Genomic DNA, 21,350 nt, shown 5'->3' on the forward strand with positions numbered 1-21,350 from the left:
CGTACTATCCAAACCCTAGAGGACATGCTCTGTTCTTGTGTCATCGACTTTGGTGGTAGTTGGGATGTGCATTTACCTTTGATCGAGTTCTCATACAACAATAGCTACCACTCCAGTATTCAAATGGCTCCTTTCGAGGCATTGTATGGTCGCAAATGCCGATCTCCTTTAAGCTGGCACGAGATTGGTGACAAACATTTTACTGGCCCTGAGATCATACAAGAAGCAACGGATAAGATTCTTCAAATCCGTGACAATCGACTCAAGGCTCGAAGTCGTCAAAAGAGCTACGCTGACAAGGGACGCAAACCTATGGAATTCAACGTTGGTGACCACGTTCTTCTCAAGGTGTCTCCTTGGAAAGGAGTGGTTCGTTTTGGTAAAAAGGGAAAACTTGCCCCTCGCTATGTTGGTCCTTTCAAGATACTCTAAAGGATTGGTAAGGTGGCTTATCGACTCGATTTACCTCAAGAGCTCAACAACGTTCATCCAACGTTCTGTGACAATCGGCAAAATTCCGGTAATTCCGTACAACCTGAACAACTATTTAAATTTTTATTTTCGCGTATACGACTTTATTTTAATTAATTAAAGTCTTGAGAGTCTAGGAATTACAAAAATCATAGTAAATTATGATAATAAATCCGTTGCGATTGGAAACAATATCCTAGACTAACAATAGGAACGCGATTAAACAATACTTGTCAGTACTAGTCGCGGTACAGTCTGACACGATAAAAACAAGACATACGGATATGTCTACACAAATATTCTATAAAAAGCTTTGTCCAAAAATAATATGTGCCTTATTATTTACAAAATTCCAATTAAAAACCAAATTGTCCAAGTCCGCAGAAAAATACAGCAATCATGCGGAAGTGTACAGCATTCCGCAGAACAAAACAGTAACTGTCCGAAAACCCAAAAATAAATATTATTTGACATAAATAATATAATGGGTATTAAAAACGACACAAAATCCGCAATCAAATCTTATTGCGTTAAGCTACACGACTAGTTCAGTAACTGCCAGTCAGCAAAGCCGGTACCGGAACCGTGTCAAAAATAATAAAATTTTTAGTCCAAAAAGTTGGATTAATTATTTGAATAATAAATCAAGTGCAAAAATAATTTTTGTTATGTATTTAGCCGAACGAAACACGGTGTCAGTATTTAACCCGGTACAGGACCCGAACCGACTTTTTCACCCGAATTGCAAACTAAAAATTTTGGTGAACTAGTTTTACCTAGTGTCACACTACTTTAAAATATGAGGGTTTAAAACATTGTAGATATTTTTATATAAAATATCAAAGTTTATAAAGTTTGTATATTAATCAAGATTTATAAAAAAAAAAAATGCAAACTCTTCCACCTCCTTGCTTACTCACGATCAAAGTGGGTCCCCCCCACTTGCCACCATTTTCAATTTGTGTGTTGGAACCTCTAAAATGATGATTAGTGTATTTTCCAACATTTTATTGATCCTTACACTCCACCTTCTCTTCATTATTCCCAAAACCATCAAACACCACAACTTCCTACTCTCTCTCTCTCCAAAATCGTTCAAGGCCAAACACCCTCATACATCACCTTCTTTCATAATCCAAACTCAAGAACACATGCAAATATGAAGGTTTATGAATAAAACAAGATATTTGTGAGATTAAGGAATCTATTCGAAGCATTTTTGGTGGAACTAGAAGCCCTAGATCATCAAGATTTTTCTTATCTTCATCCTTATTTCCTAGCAAAAATTGTAAGAACATCACACTAGTCTTACTTTTGTTCTTGATTTCTTTTACAAGTTCATCATAAACCCACTTAAAAAAAAAATAACAAGAAACAACTAAAAATCATTATTTTTAAACATGCTTTTTCTATGACTAAGAGATGAACTTGGAGAAATCTAGGCTAATAAACTTGAATCTTGGTTATTTCTACTCAAAAATATGATCTACATACATGCATGTAGGATCAACCAAGATTCATCAACAAAGTGATGAACATGAGTTTTTGATGAACATGCATGCTAGTAAAATGTGAAAAACCATTTAAAAACAAGAAAATAAATTTTTGAAAAATTTATTGAATAAAGTTTCCATTTCTGGAAAGAATCAAAAGCTAGAAATATGTTAGTAGTAAACATTTTGAATACATGTTTATGCTTCAAATGACTTTGTAAGACATCTAAAACAAGAGTTTTTCATAAAATCCCGTTTTACAAATTTTTGGCAAAAATAAGGAATAAAGTTTCCTTTTTGGGAAAGTTAAGAACAATATCATGTTCATGCTACTTTTGTTGACAAATTTTGATAGATATTGATACTTGATGATGTTTTGTATTGAAATAATTTGAAAACAAGTTTTGTATAAACTTGGGGAAAAATCCATGTTTCAAATAAAACTATGGCAAAATTTTTATAAATTTTGTGATGTATTAAAAGTTGTTAAACAAAGAAGTTTGCGACTAAAATTATTATTTGAGGTCTTTAAACATGGTTAAACAATTTTTGGACAAAGTCATAAATCCATGTTTTATAAAAAGATTTCTAAACAAAAATGACAAGTATATATTTTTGGATAAAATGTGTACTTACAAAATATTCATCAAGTATCATAAGTTTATATATTTTGATGTGTACATCATATGTTAGTTCTAGTAGGAACAAATGCAAAATTATTACACATCCATAAAAAAAATATTACAAAATATATATATAAACTTGAAAACGAAATAAAATGTCCATCCTTGGACACGAAAACACAAACGGACAGATTCGGACACTATTGGACTATATGGACTTTCGGACAAACAAAAATGGCACAAACAAAGCAAATGATAAAACGTGACGGACAACACAACGGGACAAACGGTACGAATAAATAAAACCTACAAGTAGTAAATGACTAGAATAAAATACGAACCGTCACACAAGTTTATGCACTAAAATGTTCAACTATGGCATAAGTAATGATTTTTATAAAAATTAGATTTTTATAAAAATACAAGTACTACTATTATTATTTTTCACTAGCCCAAAGTTTTGCATTTTAAAAAGTAGTCCATAAATTAAAAATTGGGCTAATGCCCATTTCTCATAAATAAAATTTGGGCTAGGCCCACTTTTACAAAACAATGGACTAAAATGTATTTTTAGTAAAAATTGGGCTAAAGCCCACTTTACAAAATACTTGGGCTAAAAACCCAATATTTACAAATATTATGGACTAGATATATTTTAGAAAACAATTTGGGCTAGGCCCATTCTTACACAAGTTACTTGGGCTAAGTCCACAACTATAAACTAAATTGTGCTAGGCCTACTTGTTTTGGGCTAAGGCCCACTCCTACAAATTAATTTGGGATTGACCCATATTTTTAAACAAAGTTATTTGGGATTTTTAAACAAAGTTATTTGGGCTAGGCCCATAAACACCAAATACCCAAAATGGACTTAAATTCTAAAACATAAATTAAGCCCATTCAAACACAAATAAAATAAAATAAATATATATATATATATACAAGGAAGTTATATATATACGAAAACACAAAAACAAAATACAAGATAGAATATTTGTACGATACACAAAAACAAACCTAAGTGTCTAACTAGATTAGAACACTTGTAGGTCGAGAAACGAACCGCGAACAAGGAATCGAATAGAGATTTGCATGGAACGCAAATCTGTGAGTTCATGCTTCCCCTTTTACTTTGAATGTTTATAGTTTTAAACTTCGGGGATGTATACATGTTACAAATAGTATGATAATACGATGAAACTATTTTGATCACATGCGGATAGGTGTTTAAAATAAAGGGGCCATTAATGAATAAACAAGTACCGAGGAACAAACGGATAGATCTATTTGGGTTTTGGCAAGCCCCACTCTTAACGACAACGATAACCACGATCGTCAAGAGTGCCTTTGTGTCCAAACTAGTGTCGTTGACACACACGATAAATTGTCAAGGTTTGGTTGCCTCCTATTCGGCATACATATTAGTGTCCTTGCAACACACTAATGATCATACAATTTTTTTTTATCATACTATACAAAAACGAATTTTATTACTTCAAATGTTTTGGAGACTCATTTGATGCAAAAACAAAATAACATGAATTCACTCAACTTTTGTTGACGTTTTCAAGATTAACATGTATTACAGGAGATTAGTGGACGGCTTTGGAAAAATATGTTCAAGTGGTTATCAAGAACGCAAGCTTTTGTGATGTCATCTGTTTTCGGTTGTTATGTTTTGAACTTTGAATAATGTGGTTAAAGTTGTTGTTGTTTCAAGTTTCAAACAAGAAATATGTAATGTAAATTATGATTTCGAATCAAATGTATGGATGAACATCTTTTATGTTTCAAATGTGTTGTTTACTCGATTGATTGTAACGATTGCCGCTCTCGTCACACCTCGCCATACGCTTCCGCACAAACCGAAAATCGGGGTGTGACAGACCTGGTATCAGAGCATCAATTGTAGTGAACTAAGATTCTTTTTGAGTCTAGTCTACAATTTCAAAACGAAGTTCTTTACAACAAGCGTTCTACATTATATTTTTACAAAGCATCCACTAATACAAAACGATAATGCAAGGATACTATGTGATAGTATTAAATGATAGTTCGAAATGATGATACCAAAAGACTAGTTTATTTGGTACAAGTCTATGGGGTTTAGACATGATAACATTAAGTCGAACTGGAAACGATATACGATATAAACAATGATAAAAACAAAAGTACAATTGTCCAAAAATCGATTATTTATAAGTTGTTCACATGTGTATGTTGTACGGATTATTTTGCCACGACCATGATATCTTAGTATTCAAATTCTATTATTATTCTGGACTCTCATAACAAGCGTATTGACCTCGCATCTGTTAATGAGCTCATGGTAGGGCGTAGTCCCTAAGTGAAACCCTGAGCTCGACATTCCATAAAAGATGGTTGTTTTCCCTCAGATACGGAAAATGCCTGACCTCGATGATGACAATTAGGTGGATGTGGTAGCCTTGGATGAATACTCTATTAGTAGGAACAAGGTCCCTATGGTTCATATTAATCATGATTGGTGACATTCTTGTCAAGACAAGGAAGATGAAACACTCATATTGAAGGTAACCATTCAGCCATTATTGTTATGAATCCTCTTACTTCTATTTCTTAACTTCGTGCCATTCCGCGAGCAATGGCTACAAGTATTAACGCGTGGACCATCATGAAGGTCCATTCTATGTTAAAGGTAATTAGACAATCATGTCCCCCTATCCGACTGATCGTCTGTTTTGAACGAGGGAACGCTAGGGTGACCATACAAGGCAATTTATTATTACGGGGGCCCACGTAATAATAACTTGCAGTGGATGGGAATCCTGGTGGGCCCTGCGAGTCAGACTAATGATCACTACCTGTTCAAAATTCTTGAGTTGTTACTTAAGAATTCAATTTTTCCATTTCTTAGAACGCTAACTAAGGTGATTACTATGATTCCCCACAACACATTAAAAAGTACACGTATTGATTTCGTGCCTAGCATTCGATCTATATCACAAGTCAGTTGAGACAAGTCATCTAAGCAAACAAATTAGGAAAACCATCCAGGAAGGATTTTCCTCAAACATTCTAAAACTCCAACATTTGGGTTAATCTCACGGTGCCTATAACACCTTATCATATTTATTGGAGTTATTGCGATAAAATCCGTTATTTGACATTCGTTTTGTCTCAAAGGGTAATATGGCACGAGTCATGGCGCAAGTCTCTTACCATATCCCATTCGACATCTATAGAAATCATAACAACTTTGTTGGAATTCGTTGAGCTCAAACAATACCGATGTATTCGTCACATGAGTTAATGCGATGAAGGACTTTCCTTACTTTGGACGACCAAGGTCCATAGAGTATGGAATACATACTGTAAGGATAGAGGTAACTGCTTGGTTTTCCCCTCCTGAACAGATGGTTGTTCTGCTAAGGCATATGGACAACACATACATCCTATCACCCACGACTCTCCACCTTACTATTCCGATGCACATTCTCAATCTCCACCACCGGACATGAGCCCATCTAATCCATATCGTCCATGCCATTTTCCGCTTATTACTATAAATTATTGAGTTTTATCTTCCAAGATTCATTTTAGTATTCCCTTTCGACGAGTCCATGATCTTGAGACTCAGATTTCTGCTACTCGACCTCCCCCGAATGCCCCATTACTATCATTTTCCCCCCCTATCAGTACCTCCACACTCTACATTCCACAAAGCGCCTCTATCATTTGAGGAACACATTTGTACCCTTGAGAACCACTCGACTGCCACCATTAGGCACATTTTTGGTCTCGAGGAGGAGGTTATGTGCCTTCACGGGCTAATTTCTATGTCTTCACTTTCACATCCCACACCACGGTAGTTATGTTCAATTACTATCTTTTGGGAAGTATACCTGATTTTGTGAAAGACAAAAGACTGTTGAAGACTTGGAGACTTGAATATCAAGCAAGGAACAATGTAAAGAAAAGACTTCACCTTATTTTATATATTACTATATGTCGTGTATCGACCGAAGTGATGTAACTCCGAGATTATTTTTGTTTTCTTCACTAAAATAATTGTAAAAAGGTGACATGGCATATATAAGTTGGTATTTTGTTATTGACACATTGTTGTAATTTATTCTACATCCTTGAAAGGATGTGATGAATATGGTGTGAAAGATTTGCATAAGTATCATTATGCTCTATCTTGCCCTCATGCTCGTAGTGCGTGATAATGTGTTTATATTTCCGTTCATGTCTATCTCGTCGATATATTTTATATATATATATGAAGATCATGGCACCAGAACGAAGTAACACTTTTCAAGCCCAAACAGAACCCTTACCTACAACACGAGCTGAGCTTGATGCTCTACTGAACCAGCGAGTTGCAGAAGCAATCGTACAACACGAAGCAAACCATACTGCAAACAATAGTGGAACTGGAGGAACTATATTGAGAATTGCTTAGGCTATAACTCTTGCCTTAAGTCTTATGAGGATGTAGTAAGGATGGGAAAACTGAATAAAGGTGCGGTGAAAAAGGAGACACATATGGAGTCTTCTTCGCGTAACAATAAGAGAAAGTATTAGTATTTCCAGAAAGGTTTTATGTCGAACAACAAACATAAGAAAACCCCTATGAGTGAGAAAAACCAAGGCATTCGTTGCCACAACGGAAAAGAGTGGTAAAGAATATATTGGAAATGCACCTAAGTGTAAACAGTGTGGTTATCACCACTATGGTGGATGCCAGGCCACCAAGTGTGATAAATGCGGGAAAATGGGTCACGGCACAGAAAAATGTTGGGGTAATAACGAGGTGGTTAACAAAGAAGGAGGCAATGGTAACGATAAAGAACGAGGGAGAACCCAAGGCTGTTTTAATTATGGTGATATGGGACACTTCAGGAAGGACTGTCCCAAAGAGAACAAAGGCCGCAGAAGAGCCTTTGTAATTGGAGCTCAAGAGGCACGACAGGATCCAAATGTGATCCTAGTACGTTCCCTGTCAACGATCATTTTGCTTCTATTTTGTTTGATACCGGTGCAGATTTTAGTTTTATATCTTTAGAATTTAAAGATATACTTGGACTAAAGTCAACTAAACTAGATATTCCATTCACTATCGAATTAGCGAATGGAAAGGTAATTGAATCTGATATAATTGTTAAAGGATGTTCCTTAAAACTAGGAGGACGAAAATTCAAAATTGACCAAATACCCGTTCAACTAGGTAGTTTTGATATTGTAATTGGAATGGATTGGCTATCCATCAATCAAGCCGAAGTCGTATGTTACGACAAGATCATTCGAATTCTCCTTCCTAATAACGAAACACTTCTTGTTCACGGTGACAAAAACGAAATGTCTTTACGAATTATTTCCTGTATGAAAGCCCGAAAGTGCCTACGAAAAGGATGTATAGCATTCTTAGCGCACATAGTTGATAAAAAGGCCAAGGAGCTAAAACTTGAGGAAATCCCGGTTGTGAAGGAATTCCCTGAAGTCTTTCCAGAAGACTTACCGGGAGTACCTCCACAACGACAAGTCGAATTTCGAATAGACTTAATTCCAGGTGCCGCACCTGTGGCAAAGTCTCCATACCGATTAGCTCCTTCGGAAATGCAAGAATTATCCACACAACTTCAAGAGTTGTTGGATAAGGGTTTCATTAGACCTTGGGGAGCTCCAGTGTTGTTCGTGAAGAAGAAGGACGGAAGTTTTAGGATGTGCATAGACTATCGGGAGTTGAATAAACTCACAATCAAGAATCAGTATCCATTACTGAGGATTGACGATCTATTTGATCAACTTCAAGGATCGAGCTATTATTTGAGATCAGGATACCATCAACTCAGAGTTCAAGAAGAAAGTGTTCCGGGCATTCCGAACTCGCTACAGCCATTACGAGTTCCTTGTTATGCTGTTTGGCTTAACAAATGCACCAGTAGTGTTAATGGACTTAATGAACCGCGTGTGCAAGCCTTACCTTGACAAATTCGTGATAGTGTTCATCAATGATATATTGATATATTCACGAAACAAGAGTGAACACGAGCACCATCTTAGAACTATTCTTGAGTTATTGAAAAAGGAGAAACTGTATGCGAAATTTTCCAAATGTGAATTTTGGCTTCGCAAAGTTCAATTTCTCGGACACGTAGTCAACGAGAAAGGCATACACGTTGATCCATCGAAAATTGAGGCCATAAAGAATTGGAGAGCACCAAAGACACCAACCGAAATACGTCAATTTCTAGGATTGGCCGGTTATTATCGAAGGTTCATTGAGAATTTTTCGAAGATTGCACAATCCCTCACTTCTCTCACAAAAAAAAAAGATAAGAAATTTGAATGGGGAGAGAAACAAGAAGCAGCTTTTCAACTGCTTAAAGACAAACTCTGTAATGCACCAATTCTGTCACTCCTAGACGGTACGGATGATTTCGTAGTCTATTGTGATGCCTCATGACAAGGGTTAGGATGCGTGTTAATGCAAAGGGAAAAAGTTATTGCATACGCATCACGCCAACTAAAGATACACGAAAGGAACTATACCACCCATGACCTAGAGTTAGGTGCAGTCGTATTTGAACTAAAAATTTGGCGTCATTACCTTTATGGTACCAAATGCACAATATTCACGGATCACAAGAGTCTTCAACATATATTTAACCAGAAAGAGTTAAATATGCACCAAAGACGATGGGTCAGATTGTTGAATGACTACGCTTGCGAGATCAAATATCATCCGGGCAAAGCGAACGTTGTCGCGGATGCATTAAGTCGAAAGGAACGAGTTAAACCTTTGCGTGTGCGATCTTTAAGACTCACAATTCATAACGACCTTACCTCTCGAATTCATATGCTCAGCAAGAAGCATTAAAATCAGAAAACGTCAAGGAAGAAATGCTTAGAGGTATGGAAAAACAATTAGAACCAAAAGAGAACGGAGCCTTATATTTCATGAATAGAATTTGGATTCCTCGTTTTGGTGGTCTTCAAGACCTAATTCTTGACGAGGCTCATAAATCCAAATATTCGATACATCCTGGAGCAGATAAGATGTATCACGATCTCAAGGAATTTTATTGGTGGCCTAATATCAAAGGTGATATTGCGACATATGTTGGAAAATGTCTAACATGTGCTAAAGTTAAGGCTGAGTACCAAAAACCTTCTGAATTGCTACAACAACCCGAAATCCCTAATTGGAAATGGGAACATATTTCTATGGATTTCGTAACTAAATTACCCAGGACTTCTCGTGGTCACGACATGATTTGAGTAATCGTCGACCGATTAACCAAGTCAGCTCACTTCTTGCCTATTCGTGAGAAAGATAGTACTGAGAAGTTAGCTAAAATCTATCTCAGAGAAATTGTAGCAAGACATGGTGTACCTTTGTCGATAATCTCTGACCGAGACGGTCGTTTTATATCAAGGATTTGGCAGTCTTTTCAAAAGGCCTTTGGATCCCAATTAAATTTGAGCACGACCTTTCATCCCCAAACTGATGACCAAAGTGAACGCACAATTCAAACTTTAGAAGACATGTTGCATGCTTGTGTGATGGACTTAGGTGGAAATTGGGATACTCACTTGCCCCTAGTGGAGTTCTCATACAATAACAGTTATCATACAATAACAGTTATCACATGAGTATCAAAGCCGCACCATTCGAAGCATTATATGGCCGTAAGTGTCGATCTCCGGTATGCTGGGCAGAACTAGGTGACAAACAACGGTTAGGTCCTGAGTTAGTTCAAGAAACTACCGATAAAATATTCAAAATTCGAGACCGTATCAAGGTGGCTCGAGACAGACAGAAAAGCTACGCGGACAGACGCCGCAAACCATTGTCCTTTGAGGTTGGAGACAAGGGGTTGCTAAAAGTCTCGTCGTGGAAAGGCGTAGCTAGATTCGGTAAGCAAGGGAAGCTTAGCCCGAGATACATAAGACCATACGAAATCTTGGAAAAGATTGGAAACGTCGTCTACAAGTTAAAACTGCCAGAAACACTCAGTAGCGTTCACGACACTTTTCATGTGTCGAATTTGAAAAGGTGTCTTTCGGATGAAACAATTATTATTCCCCCGTACGGAATCCATGTAGACGACAAACTCCATTTCATCGAAGAACCTGTTGAGGTTCTGGTTTCAAAGATTTACAAAACGAGGAGAAGTCGTATCAGACTATTCAAAGTCCGGTGGAACTCGAAACGAGGACTCGAGTTTACATGGGAACGAGAAGACAAATTCAAAAAGAAGTACCCTCATTTGTTTAAGAAAGTCCCAACGAAGAGTAACGCAATCTAAAATTTCGGGACGAAATTTTCTTTAACAGGGGGAGAATGTGACAATCGGCAAAATTCCGGTAATTCCGTACAACCTGAACAACTATTTAAATTTTTATTTTCGCGTATACGACTTTATTTTAATTAATTAAAGTCTTGAGAGTCTAGGAATTACAAAAATCATAGTAAATTATGATAATAAATCCGTTGCGATTGGAAACAATATCCTAGACTAACAATAGGAACGCGATTAAACAATACTTGTCAGTACTAGTCGCGGTACAGTCTGACACGATAAAAACAAGACATACGGATATGTCTACACAAATATTCTATAAAAAGCTTTGTCCAAAAATAATATGTGCCTTATTATTTACAAAATTCCAATTAAAAACCAAATTGTCCAAGTCCGCAGAAAAATACAGCAATCATGCGGAAGTGTACAGCATTCCGCAGAACAAAACAGTAACTGTCCGAAAACCCAAAAATAAATATTATTTGACATAAATAATATAATGGGTATTAAAAACGACACAAAATCCGCAATCAAATCTTATTGCGTTAAGCTACACGGCTAGTTCAGTAACTGCCAGTCAGCAAAGCCGGTACCGGAACCGTGTCAAAAATAATAAAATTTTTAGTCCAAAAAGTTGGATTAATTATTTGAATAATAAATCAAGTGCAAAAATAATTTTTGTTATGTATTTAGCCGAACGAAACACGGTGTCAGTATTTAACCCGGTACAGGACCCGAACCGACTTTTTCACCCGAATTGCAAACTAAAAATTTTGGTGAACTAGTTTTACCTAGTGTCACACTACTTTAAAATATGAGGGTTTAAAACATTGTAGATATTTTTATATAAAATATCAAAGTTTATAAAGTTTGTATATTAATCAAGATTTATAAAAAAAAAATGCAAACTCTTCCACCTCCTTGCTTACTCACGATCAAAGTGGGTCCCCCCCCACTTGCCACCATTTTCAATTTGTGTGTTGGAACCTCTAAAATGATGATTAGTGTATTTTCCAACATTTTATTGATCCTTACACTCCACATTCTCTTCATTATTCCCAAAACCATCAAACACCACAACTTCCTACTCTCTCTCTCTCCAAAATCGTTCAAGGCCAAACACCCTCATACATCACCTTCTTTCATAATCCAAACTCAAGAACACATGCAAATATGAAGGTTTATGAATAAAACAAGATATTTGTGAGATTAAGGAATCTATTCGAAGCATTTTTGGTGGAACTAGAAGCCCTAGATCATCAAGATTTTTCTTATCTTCATCCTTATTTCCTAGCAAAAATTGTAAGAACATCACACTAGTCTTACTTTTGTTCTTGATTTCTTTTACAAGTTCATCATAAACCCACTTAAAAAAAAAATAACAAGAAACAACTAAAAATCATTATTTTTAAACATGCTTTTTCTATGACTAAGAGATGAACTTGGAGAAATCTAGGCTAATAAACTTGAATCTTGGTTATTTCTACTCAAAAATATGATCTACATACATGCATGTAGGATCAACCAAGATTCATCAACAAAGTGATGAACATGAGTTTTTGATGAACATGCATGCTAGTAAAATGTGAAAAACCATTTAAAAACAAGAAAATAAATTTTTGAAAAATTTATTGAATAAAGTTTCCATTTCTGGAAAGAATCAAAAGCTAGAAATATGTTAGTAGTAAACATTTTGAATACATGTTTATGCTTCAAATGACTTTGTAAGACATCTAAAACAAGAGTTTTTCATAAAATCCCGTTTTACAAATTTTTGGCAAAAATAAGGAATAAAGTTTCCTTTTTGGGAAAGTTAAGAACAATATCATGTTCATGCTACTTTTGTTGACAAATTTTGATAGATATTGATACTTGATGATGTTTTGTATTGAAATAATTTGAAAACAAGTTTTGTATAAACTTGGGGAAAAATCCATGTTTCAAATAAAACTATGGCAAAATTTTTATAAATTTTGTGATGTATTAAAAGTTGTTAAACAAAGAAGTTTGCGACTAAAATTATTATTTGAGGTCTTTAAACATGGTTAAACAATTTTTGGACAAAGTCATAAATCCATGTTTTATAAAAAGATTTCTAAACAAAAATGACAAGTATATATTTTTGGATAAAATGTGTACTTACAAAATATTCATCAAGTATCATAAGTTTATATATTTTGATGTGTACATCATATGTTAGTTCTAGTAGGAACAAATGCAAAATTATTACACATCCATAAAAAAAATATTACAAAATATATATATAAACTTGAAAACGAAATAAAATGTCCATCCTTGGACACGAAAACACAAACGGACAGATTCGGACACTATTGGACTATATGGACTTTCGGACAAACAAAAATGGCACAAACAAAGCAAATGATAAAACGTGACGGACAACACAACGGGACAAACGGTACGAATAAATAAAACCTACAAGTAGTAAATGACTAGAATAAAATACGAACCGTCACACAAGTTTATGCACTAAAATGTTCAACTATGGCATAAGTAATGATTTTTATAAAAATTAGATTTTTATAAAAATACAAGTACTACTATTATTATTTTTCACTAGCCCAAAGTTTTGCATTTTAAAAAGTAGTCCATAAATTAAAAATTGGGCTAATGCCCATTTCTCATAAATAAAATTTGGGCTAGGCCCACTTTTACAAAACAATGGACTAAAATGTATTTTTAGTAAAAATTGGGCTAAAGCCCACTTTACAAAATACTTGGGCTAAAAACCCAATATTTACAAATATTATGGACTAGATATATTTTAGAAAACAATTTGGGCTAGGCCCATTCTTACACAAGTTACTTGGGCTAAGTCCACAACTATAAACTAAATTGTGCTAGGCCTACTTGTTTTGGGCTAAGGCCCACTCCTACAAATTAATTTGGGATTGACCCATATTTTTAAACAAAGTTATTTGGGATTTTTAAACAAAGTTATTTGGGCTAGGCCCATAAACACCAAATACCCAAAATGGACTTAAATTCTAAAACATAAATTAAGCCCATTCAAACACAAATAAAATAAAATAAATATATATATATATATACAAGGAAGTTATATATATACGAAAACACAAAAACAAAATACAAGATAGAATATTTGTACGATACACAAAAACAAACCTAAGTGTCTAACTAGATTAGAACACTTGTAGGTCGAGAAACGAACCGCGAACAAGGAATCGAATAGAGATTTGCATGGAACGCAAATCTGTGAGTTCATGCTTCCCCTTTTACTTTGAATGTTTATAGTTTTAAACTTCGGGGATGTATACATGTTACAAATAGTATGATAATACGATGAAACTATTTTGATCACATGCGGATAGGTGTTTAAAATAAAGGGGCCATTAATGAATAAACAAGTACCGAGGAACAAACGGATAGATCTATTTGGGTTTTGGCAAGCCCCACTCTTAACGACAACGATAACCACGATCGTCAAGAGTGCCTTTGTGTCCAAACTAGTGTCGTTGACACACACGATAAATTGTCAAGGTTTGGTTGCCTCCTATTCGGCATACATATTAGTGTCCTTGCAACACACTAATGATCATACAATTTTTTTTTATCATACTATACAAAAACGAATTTTATTACTTCAAATGTTTTGGAGACTCATTTGATGCAAAAACAAAATAACATGAATTCACTCAACTTTTGTTGACGTTTTCAAGATTAACATGTATTACAGGAGATTAGTGGACGGCTTTGGAAAAATATGTTCAAGTGGTTATCAAGAACGCAAGCTTTTGTGATGTCATCTGTTTTCGGTTGTTATGTTTTGAACTTTGAATAATGTGGTTAAAGTTGTTGTTGTTTCAAGTTTCAAACAAGAAATATGTAATGTAAATTATGATTTCGAATCAAATGTATGGATGAACATCTTTTATGTTTCAAATGTGTTGTTTACTCGATTGATTGTAACGATTGCCGCTCTCGTCACACCTCGCCATACGCTTCCGCACAAACCGAAAATCGGGGTGTGACACGTTCCACGTCTCTAACCTAAAGAAATGTCTCGCTGATGAAGGACTTCAAGTTCCTCTTGAAGATCTTCAAATCAACGATACTATGCATTTCGTGGAGAAACCTGTAGAAATCGTGGACCAGCAAGTCAAGTTACTAAGGCGCAGTAAGATTCCTATCGTCAAGGTTAGATGGGAAGGAAAACGTGGCGCCGAATTTACTTGGGAACTCAAAAAGGATATGAAGTCAAAATATCCTCATCTTTTCCCTGCGTCTTCCTAAATTTCGGGACGAAATTTCCTAAAGGAGGGGAGACTGTAATGCCCGGCTCTTTTGTACTTTCCATTTATAGAAGGTTTTGATCGTATTTCTATTTTTGGAAACTTTGTATTCTTGTAATCATTCCCTTCTTTGTAATCATTGTCAAACTGAGACTTGGATCATTAATGAAGCTTGTATTTTGTTACATTTATGTTATACGCATTCTATATATGCTCGTATGTTCGACTTCGTGAATCAATCACTGTTTAAACGTGATTCTTGGAAACTATGTGTGAAACTTGCAATTAATCTAAACTTATGCATTGAACGTATTTTGAACGAGAACGACACTTGATTTGATACTTATACGATTGATTATACTTAGTTTATACTCCTCATACTAAATCATAACCTAATCCATGCTTTTGTGACAAGAATGGCCCTTAAAACACCTTAAAAGCATCAATTACACAACTTCAGGGGCCAAATTGTAAAAAAATGAAACTTACCCAGAACCACAAAAGGCTCACGGCCCGCGTGAACTTAGCCTGAAACCTCACGCGGGCCGCGTGGGGATGCCAGATCGGGAAAAAACACAACAGCTGATTATCTACGCGAATTAGCACGAAATCCTAAGTTCTAACACTCCCCAATCACCATTAAGCCACCTCTAAACACCTCCAATCATGCTCAAACTCTTCCACTATAAATATACACCTTCTCCAAGCATTTCTACACTTTCAACACTCTCAAATCACTCCAAATTCACTCTCAATTCAGCTGTAAATCTGCATTTTCGGACAGATTCATACTCTTGCACAAAAGTGAGTATAACTTGCTCATTTCTTAACGAAATCACTCGATTCTTCTTCCTACTTGCTTGGATAATCATGGGGTTTGATTCCTTGACTTCTCCTTGGAGAAATCAGACCTGGAATTGCTCCGAAATTGTCCACAAACTTTCTGTTTTGTTTCAAGTTCTTCAAAAGTTTGTTTAAACTCATCCAACTTGTGTCTAACACATCTCAAGCCTATGTCCTAACGCTTACAACCTCTCTTATGGTTGGTAAAGCTTAAAAACAAGGTTGAGACACTATAAATCAGAGGTTAAAACCTCAAATACTTTCTGTTTTATTAGGGTATTTCACCCACAAGTCATGTTCAAGCTTGGTTCTTGATGAGAAGTGATTATGGAACAACTTGGGTTGTTCCAACATAAAATCCTCACATGATTTGATGATTTCTCTTTAGTTAGATTGTTTGTATTATTGTACTAAACCTAGTTCGTGACCCTCCTTGGTTGTCTTTACATCAAGTGAAGTGGTGAACATTCAAGGGGTCCCTAAATGGGAGCATGTTCTTCCTACCCCATACATGACATTCATGAATGACTCGAGGTACCTAAACGAAGATCCTAATCTTCTACCTCCTACTTGAAATATTGAACTTAATAATATGTAATACTTAAATATATATACATACACATTCGAACCTTTAATATTAAACTTGTGTTTATATGTTAAAGTAGTAGAATGACATCTAAGACTTAACACTCCAAGTATGATTCTAATGGGCTTACTACCCATGAAATACAATATAACCCTAGCGGTCACGTAGTGTCATATAAGAGTATAAGTCAAACTCCAAACTATAATCTTCCGTTGTACGCCAAACTCACACACCTACGTTTCCTTGTGTAGAAGGACTAGGTGCTCCAACTTAATCCATCCACCAAACCCGCTCGCGGGATTTCAAGTAGGAAAGCTTGCAACTACCGTGAGTATACTCGAACCCATTTTACTTTTAAACACTTTGGGTGCAACATGTATTCTATATTAAACGCATGTGACACTTGAAACTTATTTGAATCATGCTCTATCCTTTTAAACATGAAACATGAAACTTGTGAAACTTGAGACTATTTTGTGCTATGTGAACGTTTAATCCTTGTGTGTAGTTCCGCCTTAACCATGGTAGCGCTATAGGGGTAATGCACCTCCCCGTTAGTCTTTGGGGTATTGTTAGGAGGAGACATATTAACCTCCCGTGAAACTTTGGGTTAGGTACTTTAACGCATTGCAAACTTGGGCTATCACTTGGACTGCGTAAACTAGCAGGGTTGAAACTATTTTAATATGTTCATGTTGGATATGAGTTTTTATTCTATATGCTATGTAAACAAACTTGTATACTCGCTCTTTGCTTTTGCATTGAAACTCTATTTTAATACATGTTGCAGGTTGATTATTGAAGTATGGATGATTGATGAAACAAGTTAGGGTGGCTAGATACACACCTAAATTTATCTATCTTTTGTTGTTATGATTTTTGTTGAAACAATGTTGTTATTTCCTTTTGAATTGGTATGACATTTAGTATTGCAATGAAATTTGAATTTAATTAAATATTGTCACATAGTGTTATGACGTCTCTAGCAATCTATACACACTTCGTCTCATCCCGATGTTTCTGCCATCGGTTGGGGTGTGACAGCAAGGCTTGTTCGAGATAGAGGATCATGATATCCCCTTTTGCGGCATAATCGCCGCGCACCTGTCCTGCAACCAATAGTGAGTCGACGTGTGCTTCCAAATGTTGCACGTCGAGTTTGATTGCCAGACGTAGCCCTGCTAGCAGAGCATCATACTCTGCCTCGTTATTTGTGCTTTTGAAATCGAGGCGGATTGCATAGGTAAGCTTTTGGCCATCGGGGCTGACGAGTCGCAGACCCGCACATACACCATCCTCATTGGATGCACCATCGGTATGTAGTGCCCAGGTTTCTGAGGAGCATGGTGGTGGTGTAGGGTTTTGTTGTTCTTCGCATTCCTGAATGCGATTTGCCGGTACTTCGGAAACGAAATCAGCCAGAACTTGGCCTTTGATTGCGGGGCGCGGCTTATAGTTCAGCGTGTGTGCGCCCAGTTCAATTGCCCATTTTGCTAATCCCCCAGAGATGTCGGGTTTTGACAGGATCGGCCCGATCTTGTAGTTGGTTAACACCGTGATGACGTGATTTGCAAAGTAACATCGTAATCGTCTGGATGCGTGGACTAGTGCCAGTACCAACTTCTCCATGATGGAGTATCTTGTCTCTGGGTCGTTGAGCATTTTGCTGATATAGTAGATGGGTGTTTGAACTCCCTCTTTCTGCACTATGAGTACCGCGCCTACAGCGTTATTTGCAGCGGATAGGTACAAGATAAGTGGCTCTTTCTTACGTGGTGCGGTTAGAGTTGGGAGTTGAATCAAACACTCTTTCATCTCCCGGAAAGCGTTTTCGGCCTCTGCGGTCCAATGGAATTGCTCATTTTTTAAGCAGTTCCGCAGGGTCTTGATGAAAGGGTAAGATATAGCTGCATGATAGGCTAAGAATCTATTCAGTGCGGCTAGCCTGCCGGCTAGTCGTTGCATTTCTTTCATCGTGGAAGGCGATGGCATGCGCTCGATCGCCTGAACTTTTTCCGGGTTCACCCTGGATCCATCTTTGGTGACAATGAATTCAAGGAACTTGCCTTCCTCCATTCCAAACGACCATTTCCTTGGATTGAGCTTCATGTTGATGCTACGCAGAGTCTGGAATGTTCTTTCAATATCGGTGAGCATGGTATCCTCTTCCATGCTCATGACGACCAGGTCGTCCATATAGATTTCGACACTTTTGCTGATTTGCCCACGAAAAGTGTCATTGATCAACTTTTGATAGGTTGCACCCGCGTTGCGCAACCCGAACGGCATTTTAGTATAACAGTAATTCCCGTTAGGTGTGCGGAATGCCGTTTTATCTTCGTTCTCGATTGCCATCTGTACCTGGTAATAGCCTTTGTAACAATCGAGGAAGCACTTCCATCGAAATGGTGCGAGGTTATCGACTTTCTCGTCGATCTCCGGAAGTGCGTAACAATCTTTGAGGCAAGCTTTGTTAAGATCTTTATAATTGACGCACATGCGCCAGCCCCCGGTTGGTTTTTTTACCATGACAGGGTTGGATAACCAAGTCTGTTATTTGACTTCCCACAGATGCCTGCGGAGAGCAGTTCTTTGACCTACTCATTCATCGCCTCATTATTTGCGGATCTAAGGTGGCGTTGGCCTTGGATCACCGGCTTGATACCTGGCAAGGTATTCAAGAAATGTTGCGCAATTTCGCGTAGCACCCCTGTCATATCTGCGGGTGTCCACGCAAAAATATCCTGGTTCCTGAAGAGGAGCTGCTTCAGGCGCGCTCTGATGCTGTGGGACAAAGCGTGGCCCAATGTGACCGTTTTCTCTGAGTGTCTTGCGTTAAGAACCCATTTTTCTGGTTGAGTGTTTGGGGTAGGCCTTGCTATCTTGGTCGGACGCAGCTCGTCCGAAGACATTACCTCTCTACGAGCGTAGATTATTGCGACCCCTGTTTCGGATGGGAAACCAACAGCAGAGTGGGGTACGGACGTAATCATGTTAAAATCGCCTTGGGACTCTCGTCCAAAGAGTACGTCGTATCAGGAGGTGTGGGGTAAAACCATGAAGTTTAGCTCCTCCGTTCGTGTGTGCCTTCCGTTGGTGAGGCGCACAGGAAAAGTGATTTGGCCCAGGGCGAAAACGGTTTCCCCTACGAACCCGGTCAAAGGGTAATCTATCGGCTGCAACCGATGTTTCTCTTCTTAATCGAACTGGTTGAAGCATTGCTCGTATATAATGTCATATGTACTGCTCGGGTCGACGGCGCGCGCCTGTCGCGCGGGCCGCCTCGGGCTTTTGGAAAGATGACTTGTTCGTCTTTTCAGTCATTGTCTGGTCTTCTTGCCGCCTTGTGCGGCTTTCCTCATTCTCCATTGATCATGTGGGTTGATGCCACATACATGGCCCTCTTAACCGTGGAGGTGCCTTCGTTGTGGGGGGTGTTGCGCTAGTTTGCTTTTGCGCGGCTGGCAACAGATGTTGCAGCTTCCCCTCTTTCAGGGCTCGCTCAATCTCCAATCGGAGACTGATGCAGTTGTTTGTTGTGTGGCCCTAGTCCTTGTGATACTCACAATAAAGTGTGAGATCCTGGTTCTTCTTATACTTCATCGGTTGGGCCAGTCGTAGGAATTGCGCGTCCGTGAGGAGGATGTCGCTTGGCGACTGGTTAATCTCGGTCCAGTTACGGTCCCGAGATTCTTTCTTTAATGCCCGGTTGTCACACCCCGATATTTCCACATATTACCGGTGGGCCCGGTGGGGAGTATCGTGACGTAGTTATATCATCATAGTCAAACAACACAATTTGAATGCACAGCGGAAGCAAAAGATAAAGATAAAGATAAATATATTAAAATCCGATATAAAGTAATATCAAAGTATTACAAACGGAAAGTAAATGATCCACAGGCGGATCGAAAATAAAATGAAACATTGTTCAATAGACTTCAGGCATCTAAGCTTGCGAGACTTCTATTTGATGCTAGGAGAGACCAGCCTATTACGCGTAGTACCTGCACTTAGTCTTTTTGAGAAAATACGTCAGTTTTCACTGGTAAATACAATTTAACGGACTCATTTTGAAAATGGTTTAAAAATTTATTTGAGTGCAAACGGCACAAAACTTTTTATCACTTGGGATAATTATTTGCTTATAATCTTGTAAAAGAATTACATGTTTGTTATGCGTTCAGTTGTCCGGATCGTGTCAGGTTAAAGATTAATAAACACACCACTTAGTATAGTTCTGAGTCATACACCTCTAACCCATTGTTTTGGTATACTATGGGCTGCCCAAGGATTGAAAAATACCATCAACAAGGGTTGGATCAAGCTGGAACAGGCTGTTTACAGCTGTGAACTGATTTTTGCTGATCTGCAGGGCTGAGGCGCCCCGCGTAAGACCTCAGGGAGGCTTACGCGCCCCGCCTGGGCTGCATAATTCAGCAACAGCTTTTAAAAAGGCAGAAATGGTCCCTGTGAGCTAATAAGGTCATTTTAGGCATGTTCAAGGCCCGATAACCTCATTTTAAGGCCCCACTATGATGTTTAAACATAGGGAACATGAAAAATGTTCAAAAACATATCGGATGTCGGTTCGTTTGGCCGAACAGTCACGTTGTGCGTTGAATTACGACAAAACACAAACGGACGCTAAAAATGGTCCAAATTACGCGACGAGTGGAATTTTATCATGCCACACCCTAAAATAAAACATTTTAGTGCTTACTTAAATTTTTGGGTGTCCGGGGATATTCAGAATGCGAGATATGCGC

At 37.5% G+C, this 21,350-nt stretch overlaps 1 protein-coding gene and 2 long non-coding RNA genes across 3 annotated transcripts; all 3 read left to right on the forward strand.

Moving 5' to 3' along the window:
* Positions 1-1,518: 1,518 nt before the first annotated feature.
* Positions 1,519-4,338, forward strand: LOC110909733. The gene is made up of 3 exons (XR_004882133.1): positions 1,519-1,759; positions 3,637-3,694; positions 4,176-4,338. It is a non-coding gene; the product is annotated as an uncharacterized LOC110909733 (long non-coding RNA).
* Positions 4,339-10,224: 5,886 nt separating this feature from the next.
* On the forward strand, positions 10,225-10,884 carry LOC110913810. The gene has a single exon (XM_022158629.1). The coding sequence runs from the start codon at positions 10,225-10,227 to the stop codon at positions 10,882-10,884; it is 660 nt and encodes a 219-aa protein (XP_022014321.1).
* A 1,058-nt stretch (positions 10,885-11,942) lies between these two features.
* LOC110909734 lies at positions 11,943-14,759 on the forward strand. The gene is made up of 3 exons (XR_002575575.2): positions 11,943-12,180; positions 14,058-14,115; positions 14,597-14,759. It is a non-coding gene; the product is annotated as an uncharacterized LOC110909734 (long non-coding RNA).
* Positions 14,760-21,350: the final 6,591 nt, after the last annotated feature.

The sequence above is a fragment of the Helianthus annuus genome, chromosome 15 (assembly GCF_002127325.2).
Source record: "Helianthus annuus cultivar XRQ/B chromosome 15, HanXRQr2.0-SUNRISE, whole genome shotgun sequence".
Lineage (NCBI taxonomy): Eukaryota > Viridiplantae > Streptophyta > Magnoliopsida > Asterales > Asteraceae > Helianthus > Helianthus annuus.

Bases quoted from the DNA above. Each gene is read 5' to 3' on its own strand.
- LOC110913810 (XM_022158629.1), top strand. From the start codon at position 10,225: ATGAGTATCAAAGCCGCACCATTCGAAGCATTATATGGCCGTAAGTGT.